Source organism: Canis lupus, chromosome 26, assembly GCF_048164855.1.
Source record: "Canis lupus baileyi chromosome 26, mCanLup2.hap1, whole genome shotgun sequence".
NCBI lineage: Eukaryota > Metazoa > Chordata > Mammalia > Carnivora > Canidae > Canis > Canis lupus.
In genome coordinates this window covers 33,789,267-33,803,114 of record NC_132863.1, presented here as the reverse complement: position 1 = coordinate 33,803,114, position 13,848 = coordinate 33,789,267, and the positions used below count along the sequence as shown (strand labels likewise).

The window sequence follows — 13,848 nt, the reverse complement described above, 5'->3', positions numbered from 1 at the left end:
CCCCGCGCCTGCGCAGCCACCGCCTGCCGCGCTGCCGAGTCACGGGGGGGGAGGAGCGTGAGCGGGGGGCGGGGCGCGTGCTGAGTGACGCAGGCGCAGTGCGACCCCGGAGGCGCGCGCTGGCCCCCTCCGCGGGTTTGGATCCGGGTCAGTCAGGCGCCGCGATCCGGGAGAGACGATCTGAGCCGACGGGACTGGATCCCCGGGGCGCCCCAGCAGCGAGGAGGTGAGTGCCTTGACGTTACGGGGAGGGGTTCCGGCCTGGCGGCGGCGGCTTCCCGTGCTCCCGCCCGCCTCTCGTCGCGTAGTCCCGCGGCGCTGACTGCCTGGGCCGGGCCGGGCCGGGCCTGGGCCTCTCCGCACCCCCTGGGCAGCCGCGGCCCGGCTCGGCTCGGCCCGGCCCGGGCTCGGCTCTGTCTCCCCTTCCCGCGGCCCGCCCCTCCGCCCGCTCCCGCCCGCTCCCGCCCGCCTGTAGCTTCCCCTTTTCGCCTTCCTTGGCCGCCCTTTGCCCCTTCCCGCCCTTTCCCGCTGTTGCCGAGCCCCAGCCTCGTTGGCTGCCTCTTGGGCTCCGCTCCCGCCTCCTCCTGCATCCAGCCTCTCCTCCCGGCGGAGGGAGCATCCAGCAGGGGCACCTTTCCAGTCGGAGACCCCGGGCTAGGAGAGCTGGAGCCTTAGCTCTCCACTCCCCGACCCGCCCCCGACCCCCCAGATCCTGACCTTTCCCCCCTCATCTCGTTGAATCGCGACCGCTCCAGATTCTGGGTTGGGCGGGGCCGGGGGGGGGCACGGAATTAACATTGCGCTTTAGCTATGCCCGGGAGAGGGTGGGGGGGGGAGAGAGTGTGCAGAGAGACAGGAGTGTGTTTTTGTCCTGCGGGGGGGCCGATAGTTTTCACCTTAGACTTGTTTGTGCCTTGGCGGGTGGGGGTGTGTTGCAGGACAGGGTTTTCTTTCCCGCACTCCGCGCTTCCTGCGAGGCCGGGAAAGTTTCTAGAGCTTTAACGTTGCGATGACACGCTTACCGCGGGGATCCTTTACTGATCGATCTCACGTCTTTTCGGGTTCCTGGAAATTTAGCCTTAGATTTGAGGTTAAAAGAGGTCGTGATTAAAACTACCGAGATATGTGTATGAGGTTGTGACGCATTGCTATTCGCTGAAAGTCCGAGAAAACCAGGAATTTGCCCTTTTTGATGGAGGAACTTAGAATTTTACTTGTCATTTTTGAAAGGTTAGGAAAATCTTTGCAAAGTTAAAATTGCCCCCTTGTGATTTAACTTTTTTTTTTAAAAAAGTATCTTACAGTAGGCCTTTAAACTTCGATCTCTTTGGGGACTGCTCCATTTTCAAGAAGTTAGTGCAGTGAAATGGCAAGAGATGTCTCCACTAATTTAGTATTAATGAAAAAGACAAACCACTTGTATGTTCCCGGAGTTAGTTATACAGCTCTCGATTTGAGTGAATGGGAAGGTAGGAATACGGAGGAGCATAATAATAATAAGCCTTTTATAATTACAGACATGCTCTGATTTAGCTCTTAAGGTTACACCTGAGACTTGCCTTTGCTCTGGGTTATTATAACAGGGAAAAGGTGAATATTGGAAGTCTGAAAATAGTTTAGACAGAACTTCATTCCTGAAGTTTTAATCTGTAGCCAGTTTTTATTTTGATCTTTTTTTTTTTTAAGATTTTATTTATTTATTCATGAGAGAGAGAGAGAGAGGCAGAGACAGGCAGAAGGAGAAGCAGGCTCCATGCAGGGAGCCCGATGTGGGACTCGATCCTGGGACTCCAGGATCATGCTCTGGGTTGAAGGCAGTGCTAAACCGCTGAGCCACCCAGGCTGCCCTGGTCTATTTTGGTTTTCAAATAATAGATCTTTTAGTATGTCAACAAGAATGCTAAGTTTGTATTAACATCTAGAGGTCACCTGCAGTGCAATTAAGTTAGCACTATATAATTAAAAATTACATATCTGGGTGCAAAGCTTTTTTAGCTCAATGTTAGGGCAGGAATGAGATTCTAATCCTTACAGGAATAGGGTTCACAGCTCTGGACTCTGTCAGGTTTATCCTTCTATCCCTAACATCCAGTCTAGTGCTAAAGCACATGGTAGGAATTCTGTAAATATTTGTGGATTGAATAAATTTCTGCCGATAGAATTCAGCACTGTATATTTAGATGTGATGTGTACTGATTTCCAGAGTCCTGGAAGAGGGTTTGTTTGGGGTCTTCAGGGATGGGAAGACTGTCTTCAGATTGTTTAACTCTGTAAAGGCCAATAGTTTGAGTATTTGACTGACTGGTCATAAAGTAATTGAGGAAAACTGTAAGCCAAACTTTAATTTAGTTCTACCAGCGGGAAGAATTTGTTTACAATCTCCAGTAGTGCTCTTTTAGTACTGTGGAGCTTCAAAAATATTAGGATATGTCATTTTTGCCCACCTCTCTCCCCAGATACATAGAACATGAATGTGTATCTGGGGGAGAATCCTCCTCTAAATCCAAAAGAATTAGAAACCAGTGAAATATGGCATTGATAATGTTTCCTCAAGTTCATGTACTGATTAAATAAACCAGCAAAATATATGTGGGGAATGTGTTCAAATTTTTTGATTTAAGAAGTTGCAGTAAAAGCTAGCTGAATTCTTTGGAGACTGTTTTCAATCTTCACCAGAGAGATCTGCGTAAAATACCTACTTCTATATGTAAGTAAATAAATGAATGAAACAGTCTTTTAATTCCTTGCTGCTTTATTCTGCCATTGGTACTATATGATTATATCAAACATATTATGACACCCTGACCTTTGGAATATTAGAGGTCTCACAATAACCTCAGACTCTCTCCTGAGAAATGAGCAGGTGAGGAATCAGAAGTTACAAGGGTCCACCCAGAGGCACTGCTCCTTCTGAGAGTGCCTTTGGTGGGGGGTGGGGGGAGGGGGTTGCATGGGGTTAGCAAGTTAGAAATAAGGAAGAGGTAAAGTTAATAATCCTTTACTTCACAAATCCATCAACCTCTATTTTTTGTTTTACCTTTTTTCTTTCTGATTCCCTGTGGTATGTTCATAGATACTAATTTGTTTATTTTTTGTTCAGATTTGATGTTAATTAATTTATTACCTTAGTGAAAAAAATCAGGAAACTAGATTTCAAAGGATTAATTAACATATTTTTCTGTTGTGTCTTTTATTGCTTTGATTGGCTCCGTTCCCCTTTTGTTTAAATGTAAAAATCAAGGTGGAAGAATGGAGAACTTTTCATTAAACTGGTTGACTAAGTGGAGATCATTTAAAGGTGCATCTACAGAAAAATAATTTATATATATTTTTTACTTTCCACCTTTTTCTTTTGGCAAAGTTCTGTATATCTTTTTCAGCTGCAAGCATAGTTCATTTATTTTCTATCTTTCTTATGTAATAATTAAAATAATTCAAAGCTTAAAAAATGAAGGTATTAATCTTATTGGTAAAAGTGTGGAATAAACTAATCATTGAAACATATTTGTAATCCTGCTCTAACAATGATAACATTGATATTTGAGTATGAATATTTATGTAAATATGAATATTGAGATCTAGGTCAGAATTGCTTTGGAGAAATGCTACCCTGTGTCATAAAGTTATACTTAACGGGACTTGTTAGGGTTAGACCAATAGTTAGTATCATTTTAAAGGATCAGAGTGCTGTAGGTTGAGCTTTTTCTTTTATTTCTGGTGCACAGATCATTTGTCTGTAGATTTCTAGACCTCTGCAACTGGACATTTTTACCCCTGTGTTAAAAAGTATACTTAAACATGGATTTCAGGTGATCTCGTTTTTAAAGTTGTGTAAAGGATATTGGCATTAAATATTTGGACAGTTTAAATTCTATCATAATTGAGTAAGATGCAGAATTGTTGAATCATTATGTTGTACATTTGAAACTAATATAACATGTCAACTCTACTTCAATAAAAAAAAATCTGTTATAATAAATACATGTTTCTGTATCATTTCATTTGTCTTTTCTTAAGAAGTAAAATCTACAGTTCCCAACTGTCAACACTGAAACTTCCTTTTAGAAATAGAAACTTACTTTTTCCGGCCTAATAAGTAGTACTAGTATCAGGAATATAGATTTTAACAAAAGGAATACTTTTGAACCTACCTGTTTTCACTTTGCTCATTTTATTTTTATTTTATTTTTTAGTATTAACGGCAACATCCATAGTAGTGTAAAAACTTTCATAATGAAATCCGAAGCCAAGGATGGAGAGGAGGAGAGTCTACAAACTGCTTTCAAGAAATTAAGAGTGGATGCATCAGGGTAATTAAATATGTAATATATTATTTGCAAATTGTTTAGTAGACCTAAATAGCCATTTCATTGAGGAAAGTCTCATTTTCTTCTAAGATTTCTCATTATTTGTGGAAGATAAAAATGTTAGTAGTGTGACATTCTACCAAATTTTGCACAGCATTATTTTATTTATAAAAGAAACTCTTAATTGTAAATTTTGAAAAGTAGCAGCTCCTTTGTACTTTAAGTTGGGTGTTTTGGTTTCCCTTGGTTTTGAGGAGGGTTCCCCACCTAGCTCTTCAATCAAAATTATCAAGCAGTGTCCCATCAGGAATTTCCTCATACATCTCTAGGGAATCACAGTGTTTTTTCCTAAAAGTGAATTGGCTCCACAGAAATCAGCAGACATTCTCGATTTCATATGCTCTGATTGCTGAGTCTATCACTATGGAAACCTCTATTCATTAGGGTTCTGTCACTGAGATCAATAATCTTGAACCCTTTAGCCAAACTAATTAGAGCACCTGCAGACCAGCTGCTGTCTGAATGTTAATATTTTGCCCTTTGCAAAATGTTCTGTGCAGGACTCTTTTCATTCCCATTCTTCACCCCAGGACAGAAGAAATCTCAAATCTTTGTAGATATAGGAATATTTCTTTTCATGAATGGAAACTAAACCCTAGAAGCTCAGAGTAGAACACTTCACAGCAACTTATAATCACTGAGGTTTATTATTCACTTACTATGCCCTAAACACTGGCTTAAGTACCTGTACACATTATTTAATCCTCACTACCAACTGGGAAGATAGATACTATTGTTATTGTGGTTTATAGATGAGCTACACATGAATTAAGTCATTTGCTAAGGGTCACATTGGTGAGAAGTGGTAGAGTCAGTATTTGAACCTGGACAATTTTTCTCCAGAACTTGTGCTCTTAACCATTCCTTTATATGATAACTTGATGACAACATCAGTTGTACACAGTACCTGGCACATAGTAAAAATTAAATAGTTGTTATAGCAGTTTGCTTATTGCTAGTACTATTTTAATTTTTTTGGCCTACCAGATGAGAAGATTTATACTAATGGATTTGCATAAGAACTGTTAATGGTGCGGGCAGCCCTGGTGGCGCAGCGGTTTAGCACCACGTGCAGCCAGGGGTGTGATTCTGGAGACCCCCGGATCAAGTCCCACATCGGGCTCACGGCATGGAGCCTGCTTCTCCCTCTGCCTGTGTCTCTGCCTCTCTCTCTCTCTCTCTCTCTCTCTCTCTCTCTCTCTCTCTCTCTCTCTCCCCCCCCCCCCCGTGTCTCAATACATAAATAAAATCTTAAAAAAAAAAAAAACTGTTAATGGTGCTCACATTTGCTTCCATGATTTCAAATAAGTATCTTTCTCCTCCCAGTGGCTTCTGTTATGGTCATCTTGCCATTTAAATTGATTATTACTTTTTAAGGCATTTTAGGAAATAAAAACAAAGAAGAAAAATAGATAGTTCTAGATTATGGTCATGTTCCATTTTGAGTTCTAGTAGAGAAATGATTTTCTTTTTTTAATCAGGAAAATGCTAGGAATGTGTATACATACACACATATACATTTAAATCTCTTAATATATAAATTCACATGAGTAACTCTTCATACACAGATTTCTTTCCTGGTGTTTTAAGAAGTTGGAACATAAAATTAAGCTAGCTATTCCGGTACCTCTAAAAAGTACCTGGAACATTAAAAACAACAACCAATCCCTCTCCCCCCTTTTTTTTAAAAGATTTTTATTTGATTGAGAGAGAGAACAAGTGGGAGGAGGGGCAGAGGGAGAAGCCAGCTCCCTGAAGAGCAGGGAGCCCCATGTGGGACTGGATCCCAGGACCCTGGGATCGTGACCTGAGCTGAAGGCAGCCTTTTAACTGACTGAGCCACCCAGGCACCACCACCCCCCCCAAAAAACAAACAAACAAACCTCTGAAGATACTTGTACAACCTATGATCAGATATTGCATTTTTGTAGTATGTGATCTGCCTAGAGTAAAATTATAGAAAGGAAAGGAACAGTGGAGAACATTTGAGAAAACCAAATACTAGTAGAAGTGAGTCATTACCATGACTAAGCAGAATTAAGACTTGTGTAATGTATCATATGTTTCTAGTTGTTGCATATTGTTGCTGATTTACAAAGGGACATCTGAGGTACTGACTCATAAACTAACTAAGCCTTGCCAGGAATTTAGCATGATCCTGTTCAACAGGTTTTGATTCCCAGTGGTATTTGTCTTATCAGGATAAATTTCTATGTATTTATTAGAAAACAATATAATCCTTTTTATCTGATTATAAAATAATAATGCTTCTTAAAGAAAAATTCACAGAAAAAAGAAGTAAAAAATCACAATTTACCATAACTGCTGTTAACATCTAGACCATCTGTACATAACACCATACAATTTTTTTTTTACATGGTTGAGATCATGATATATATATGGTTGTTATATATCTCCTACTGTTTTAATGTTATATGCATTCTCTCTTGTGTCAACAAAGTTCTTTATATACTTAATTAAAAAAAAATTCCTAGTATTCCATTGAACAGATGTGTCATTTATATAATGTAGTATTTTCTATTTTCTACTGGGCATTTAGGTTATTCTTATTACTTTTTATTTTAAATTATATTTCAGTGAGCATCTTTTTACTTCATAGATTGTTTCTGTCTAAAGGATTGTTAATACCGCAGCATGTGTAGTATAAGAGGAACCCAGTGTGTGTGTGTGTATATGTGTGTATATTGAAAAGGTCTGGAAGGATTTATACCAAAATGTTACTGTTGTAAATCTCTGGGTTGTGAGACTATATTCTTTTTTCTCAATTATTTTCTTCTTCTTTACTGGGAACCCATATTACTTCTGTAATTTTAAATTGCAAAGATTTAACTCTCACTAATATTTTCAGTTTATTGTCAAAAATACTTATTTTCAAGAAGTTAGAGTGAATCTCCTGAAGTTTTTGCTCCTCAACTTAATTCTCATTGCTCTGATTTGCCCACATAAAATATACTTATTTTATAAGTGTCATTAGTGTTCTCTGTGGGCATAAGACCTTATCTGCCCTAGATAAACAGCCTAAAAGTCTATTTATATCCTGCTGCTGGTCATACTTAAGAATTACTCTTTGGCTTATGATTCTGCAACCATGGGCTTTTAGGGATTCCCCTAAATTTGGTTTCAGAGGAAAATATAGTCTAAAAGGTGAGAAATTTTTTGAGAAACCCAAACAACAAAGAAAGGCATTAATACAAGTTGTATTTGAGTTGGTGAGAGCAGTAAGTCCTCCTCCTTTCAGTTTTCTTTAAGCAGTACGCTGTTGTTTTCTTCAGGTCCATAGCATCTCTGTCTGTTGGAGAAGGCACAAATGTCAGAGCATCAGTCAGAACGGCAGCAGATGATACCAAACCGAAAACCACATGTGCATCTAAAGACAGTTGGCATGGGTAAGAGCTTTCTTACTGCGGGTGGTTTTTATCCCAATACTCTATAAATTACTATTGGACTTTCCTGAGTATCCAGAAAAGAGTTTGTTAGGTATGGAACCCAAAATCCAGTGATTAGAGATGAACCATTCTTCTCAATTGAGAATTAGCCGAGACTTGCTATATGGCTTGGTTTGTAGTCAATTTTTATAAATATCCTAGGTGTGTTTGAGAAGCATGGTCTTCTGTAATCATTCTTGGGTTTCTTTCATGTCCATTAAATCAAACTTTTAAAAGTATTATTTAAATCTTTTTTCAATCTATCAATAATTGAGAGATGTATGTTGAAATCTTCCCCATGGTAGTGAATTTGTTTTCCCCTTAAGTTCTGTATTTTTGTTTTATGTATTTGAACCCATTTTGTTAGGTTTATACAATCTAGGTTCATACCAGTTTAGAACATTTTCTTCCTGATGAATGGAGATTTTTAATGACATAAGTGACATTCTTAATTCCTCATAAAATAGCTGTTGTCTGAAAGTCTTATTTTTTCCAGAATTAATATAGTTAATCCAGTCATCTTTGGGTTGGTATTTGCCTGTTATATCATTTTTTGTCTTTTATTTTCAACCATTGTGTGTGTTTTAAAATTTTAGATGTCTCATAAATATATATGGCTTATTTTGTTTTATTCATTCCGATAACCTTTTTTTAAAAAAAAAAAAAGGTTCAGTGCATTTCAGTGCTGAAATTCATGTTCAGTGCTGAGTTCAGTGCATTTACATTTATTTTGATTATTGGTTGATATATTTAGACTTGTTTCTGCCATTTTACTTTATGCTGTTTGTCCTGCTTCTTTGTTTTTTATTCTTTGACCTTCCCTCTTCTCTCCTCCTTGTAAAAACTTGTTTGAGATGGGTGTGTTTTTTTCCCCTTACCTCTTCCTTCTTCTGGTTTGGAAATAATATGCTGTGTTTCTATTCTTTTAGTAGTTAGCCTTGAAATTCCACGGTACATGCTTATTAACAAAGACAAAAGTTATTGCAGTGGCCCTTGAACAACAGAATGGTTAGGGGTGTCAGTGTCTGTGTAGGTCAAAAATCCATGTATAACTTTTTACTTCTCAAATTTTACCACTAGCAGCCCACTTTTGACCAGAAGTCTTACAGATAACATAAAGAGTCAACACATATTTTGTATGTTTTATGTATCATACAGTGTATTCTTACAATAAGATAGAGAAGAGAAAATTTTGTTAAGAAAATTATGAGGAAGAAAAAATACATTTACAGGGATACCTGGGTGGCTCAGCGGTTGAGTGTCTGCCTTTGGCTTAGGGTGTGATCCCAAGGTTCTGGGATCAAGTCCCGCGTCGGGCTCCCTGCACGGAGCCTGCTTGCTTCTCCCTTTGCCTGTGTCTCTGCCTCTCTTTCTCTGTGTCTCTCATGATAAAATAAAATCTTTAAAAGAAAAAAAGAAAAAAAATACATTTACAAATACTATAGAAAATCCACTTGTAAGCAGACCCACATAGTTCAAAACTGTTTTGTTCAAGCATCAGCTATATTTTAACCATCCTCCTTATAGTCTTTTTAACTCTGACCTAACTTTCATGTGTAGCTGCATCTCAGATCTTCCATATAGAATGCCTTGCCTCAAAAAAAAAAAAAAAAAAAAAAAAGAATGCCTTGCCTCTCTTTCTAAAGTGCTTTCTTCAGAAATTCCTTTAGCAAAGATCTGTTGTTAGTAAATAGGGCCTCCTGTTAGATGCCTCATGGAATAAATTTAAACGTTGCCCCTTTCTTGTATAACATCATGTTCTATTGGTAAATATTCTTTAATTTATCTGAAAATGTCTTTGTTTCATCCTTGTTCTTGAAAGATTTGATATGCCTGAAGTCATAGTTCTAGATTGGGTTATTTTCTCATAGGCCTGGAAGCTTTTCGTTGTCTTCTGGCTTCATTATCAATGTTGAAAAGTCCACCTTCAACATTACTGTTCTTGTTCTTGGGAATAATCTGTCGGTCTCTGGCTGCTTCTGGATGTTCCAGTTTGGGAGAATCTACAGTTTTGCTACAATGGGTCTAGATGTGGATTGCTCTTTATTTGTTCTGTTTCAGAGTGCTGCCTATATCTGTGGATCACTTTCATCAATTCAGAAAATTTCTCAGCCATTATCTCTTCAAAAATCACCTGTTTTCATGCTCTACAGTCTCTATATTCTTTCCTTTGGGAACTCCAGATTTCTTATTGTCTTACATCTCTCTTTAACTTCTTTTATATTTTTCCAGTTCTCCTCCAAGTTTTCTGTACTACCTTTTAGGTCAGGGATAGGCAAACTTTTTTTTGTCAAGGGCCAGATAGTAAATTTATTTTATTTTATTTTATTTTATTTTATTTTATTTTATTTTATTTATTTTATTTTTTTAAAGATTTTATTTATTTATTCATGAGAGAGAGAGGCAGAGACACAGGCAGAGGGAGAAGCAGGCTCCATGCAGGGAGCCCCATGTGGGACTTGATCCCTGGGCGGAAGGCAGGAGCTAAACCGCTGAGCCACCCAGGGATCCCCTAAATATTTTAGGCTCTGGAGGCCAAGAGGTGAGATTCAAGGATATTATATAGTTATGTATGTATGTAAGTGAGAAAGTTCCTGCCCTGCCCCATTTCCTGATGCATATCACCTGGCTGCTGGATACACTCTGTGTTCAATTGCTTAGTTTCAGGATGAAATGAGTAGCCTGGTGGGATGTGGGGAAGGGTGCTAGTACCAGAATTGGTTTTACCCTGTGCCCCAGTGGCACCCAGATTCTAGCATGCCCTTCTTTCTTCAGAGAGCCCAGCACAAGCCAGACTCTTGAACTGAGATTCCACTTCTCAGGTGCCAGCAGTTGCTGACAGCGAACCCCAATATGTAGATAGTAGCCAGCGTGGGACCTTGGCAGTGGTGTGACCCATGTGCTGGCCAGAAAAAAGGCAGGTGCAGGAAGTAGGGAACAGGGTAAAGGGAGATACCCCACCTGGTCTCTGGCTCACAGTGCCAGCCCACAGGAGCAGAGTCTGCAGGCTGTATAAAAAAAACAGCTAGGGGGCCAGTTTAGACCCACGGACTACAGTTGGCTGAACTTTATTGCAAATAATTCAGATTTATTTTCCAGTTCAGTAGTCTGTGTATTGTGCTGCTTGGCCCATCCATTTAATTTAAGTTCAAATACAGTTTTTTTATTTTTTATTTTTTTTATTTTTATTATTTATTTATTTATTTATTTATTTTTTAAGATTTTATTTATTTATTCATGATAGTCACACAGAGAGAGACAGAGAGGCAGAGACACAGGCAGAGGGAGAAGCAGGCTCCATGCACCGGGAGCCCGACGTGGGATTCGATCCCGGGTCTCCAGGATCGCGCCCCAGGCCAAAGGCAGGCGCCAAACCGCTGCGCCACCCAGGGATCCCAGTTTTTTTATTTTTTAAAGTTCTTTTGGGTTCTGTTTTCAGTTTTGCTTGGCAGTTTTGATTCTCTATTGTTTTTCCTTTGCTCCACTCTTTTATTTATTTAAATATTTCATTAAAAGTTATGTAGAATGTCTGGTAACTCCCAGTATCTGAAAACTTGAGGGAGTTGAAATCTATTCGTCAACTGCAACCAGTGATAGAAATGAATCCTAAATCTGTTGCTCTGTGTGGTAATCATGATATAGTGGCCATTCGCATCATCAGCCTCACACAATGGTATGGAAGCTGCTATGTTCAGAGGGTAGAGCACAACAGTTGGGTTTTACAGCGTCAAGTGCTTTGTGGCGGGTGGCGGGAGTGGGGGTGGTTTCCAGACTCAGTGGCCAAAGGTTCCCAGGCCAAGGTTTGCAGAAGTGTTCTGCACACATGTTTGGCCCGAGAAATGCAATTAAAAACAACCCTTTACCTCTCCCATTCTTTAGCTTGCTAATAAGGAGATGTTGAAGTTTTTGAGAAGTAGATTTAGGCAGCTTGAAAACAGAGGTAGGCACATCTCTTTGGGGGAAACTTACTTAGGACCTCAGACTTGAGAGGAAGTAAATCTCCAGCTATCATAAAGAATCTGTTTAGGAGACCTGCGTGTCCCAACATCTTTTTGTGCACTGTTTTCCTTTTAGGTCTACAAGGAAGTCTTCACGAGGAGCAGCGAGAACCCAGCGTCGTCGACGTTCTAAGTCTCCTGTCCTTCATCCTCCAAAGTTTATACATTGCAGTACAATAGCTGCTTCTTCCAGCAGCCAGCTCAAGCACAAAAGCCAGACTGACTCCCCTGATGGCAGCAGTGGGCTGGGAATTTCCACCCCTAAAGAGTTCAATTCAGGAGAATGCTCTACTTCTCTCGATACTAATCACACAGGGGCAGTTGTTGAGCCTTTGAGAACTTCGGTTCCCAGGCTCCCATCAGAGAGTAAGAAGGAAGACTCCTCTGTTGCTACTCAAGTCTCCCAAGCAAGTCTCAAGGCCAATGATCTCTCTGACTTTCAAGCGGTTTCCAGGCTAAACCAGGGCAAGCCATGTGCATGCATAGGCAAGGAGTGCCAGTGTAAGAGATGGCATGATATGGAAGTGTATTCCTTTTCAGGCCTGCAGAGTGTCCCTCCCTTGGCCCCAGAACGAAGATCCATGCTTGAGGACTACTCTCAGTCACTGCACACCAGAACTCTCTCTGGCTCCCCCCGCTCCTGTTCTGAGCAAGCTCGAGTCTATGTGGATGATGTGACCATTGAGGACCTGTCAGGCTACATGGAATATTACTTGTATATTCCCAAGAAAATGTCCCACATGGCAGAAATGATGTACACCTGATAGTAAGAAGCTAATTAATATGCTTTAAACCAATGAAAGGTTGTCAGAGAGATTTAGTTAATGGCAGACCTTGCGGCCACGTTGTGTGAGAAGACATCTCCTTCTGCTCACTGTGCTTGCAATAAAAACTTTTCTTGGCATCTCCGTTCATCTTCTTCCTTTAAACTTACTCCCTGCTCTTACTCCCTGTTCTTACATACGCACCAAGGCGAGCAGATCAAAGGAAAATCCCTATCATTTAGAAAAGTTTCTGGGAGATGAAGAAACCATAATAACTTGACTGGTAGCAGTGGGTTATATGGTAAAAGCCTTTGTAACGCAGTGCATTTTTCACATCTGTTTAAGAATTTGTTGGCCAAGGAAAAGGAAACGTTTTGTAACTGGACTGAACACTTGTCATGCTGTAGTTGCCGGCCCAGGATCTTAGAAGTTATAGGACTGATTTAACACAACTTTATTGTGTCTTTCAGGGTTTCTTATGTTATTGTTAAGCCAGAGATCTAAGGTTTAGATTCAATATGAATAAACTAGCTGGCCTGCCCTCTATTGTTTGAGAGAATCATTAATTATCCCCAAATAAACCCCTGCTGGGGCTTGGTATGTGAAGGCGTGTTACATGAAGTTTCTCAGGTAAGAAGCAGCTTGGAGCAGACTGCTTCAGTTGGAAGGAGGGGTGTAATATTTGAAACAAGCACGCATCTTCTCCATCTCCAGTATTATATGTGGTATGTTTCAGTTAGTTGTAGATCTTGTATCTCCGTTTCCAATGTTCCTTATGGATGTTATCTCCTTGCACTCCCCTCCTGCCCCGGGAAACCCAGAACAGAATTTTATACCTGCTATATCCTGTATTTCTAGTTGGCCATCCCAAAATTCCCTCCAAAGTTTGGTTAAAAAAAAAGAAAAACAACTCAGTTTCAACTAGAGGATGAATCCCTGTCTTCTTTTAGGTGGCTCCAAAGTGATTTTTACATATACCACATAATGTTTTATTTCAGACCATCCTATCAAATCCAGTGAAAATTTGTCCAGCCATTTTAACACCATGTTAACAGAAAGTTTATTTAACTTAGATTACAAAATAAGTTTTATTCTTTACTAAAACATCCACTAACTGGAGTTGGTTCATGACAGTGGGGTCTGGGCTTCACACCTAACGTGATTTGTACTTGGGAGAGGTGGGGAGGGTATTCTCTGGAAAAGCCCTAAACCTCTGCATGTTACTAGTTTAGAATGGCTTTAGTGACATGTGAAGGCTGTGGTTTGAGCAAGG

General features: G+C 39.9%; 1 protein-coding gene across 4 annotated transcripts; it reads left to right on the top strand.

The window, feature by feature from the left end:
* Window positions 1–13,121, top strand: OSER1 (oxidative stress responsive serine rich 1). Of its 4 annotated transcripts, none has more exons than XM_072801113.1 (4): window positions 1–226; window positions 4,194–4,310; window positions 7,661–7,774; window positions 11,888–13,121. In XM_072801113.1, exons 2-4 carry the CDS (start codon window positions 4,234–4,236, stop codon window positions 12,573–12,575), a joined length of 879 nt encoding a protein of 292 aa, XP_072657214.1. In that variant the 5' UTR covers window positions 1–226; window positions 4,194–4,233; the 3' UTR covers window positions 12,576–13,121. The 4 variants fall into 4 exon arrangements, with proteins under 4 accessions (XP_072657214.1, XP_072657216.1, XP_072657218.1 ...); XM_072801115.1 differs by lacking the exon at window positions 1–226 and adding an exon at window positions 477–2,707; XM_072801117.1 differs by lacking the exon at window positions 1–226 and adding an exon at window positions 2,962–2,981.
* The last annotated feature ends 727 nt before the right edge of the window (window positions 13,122–13,848 follow it).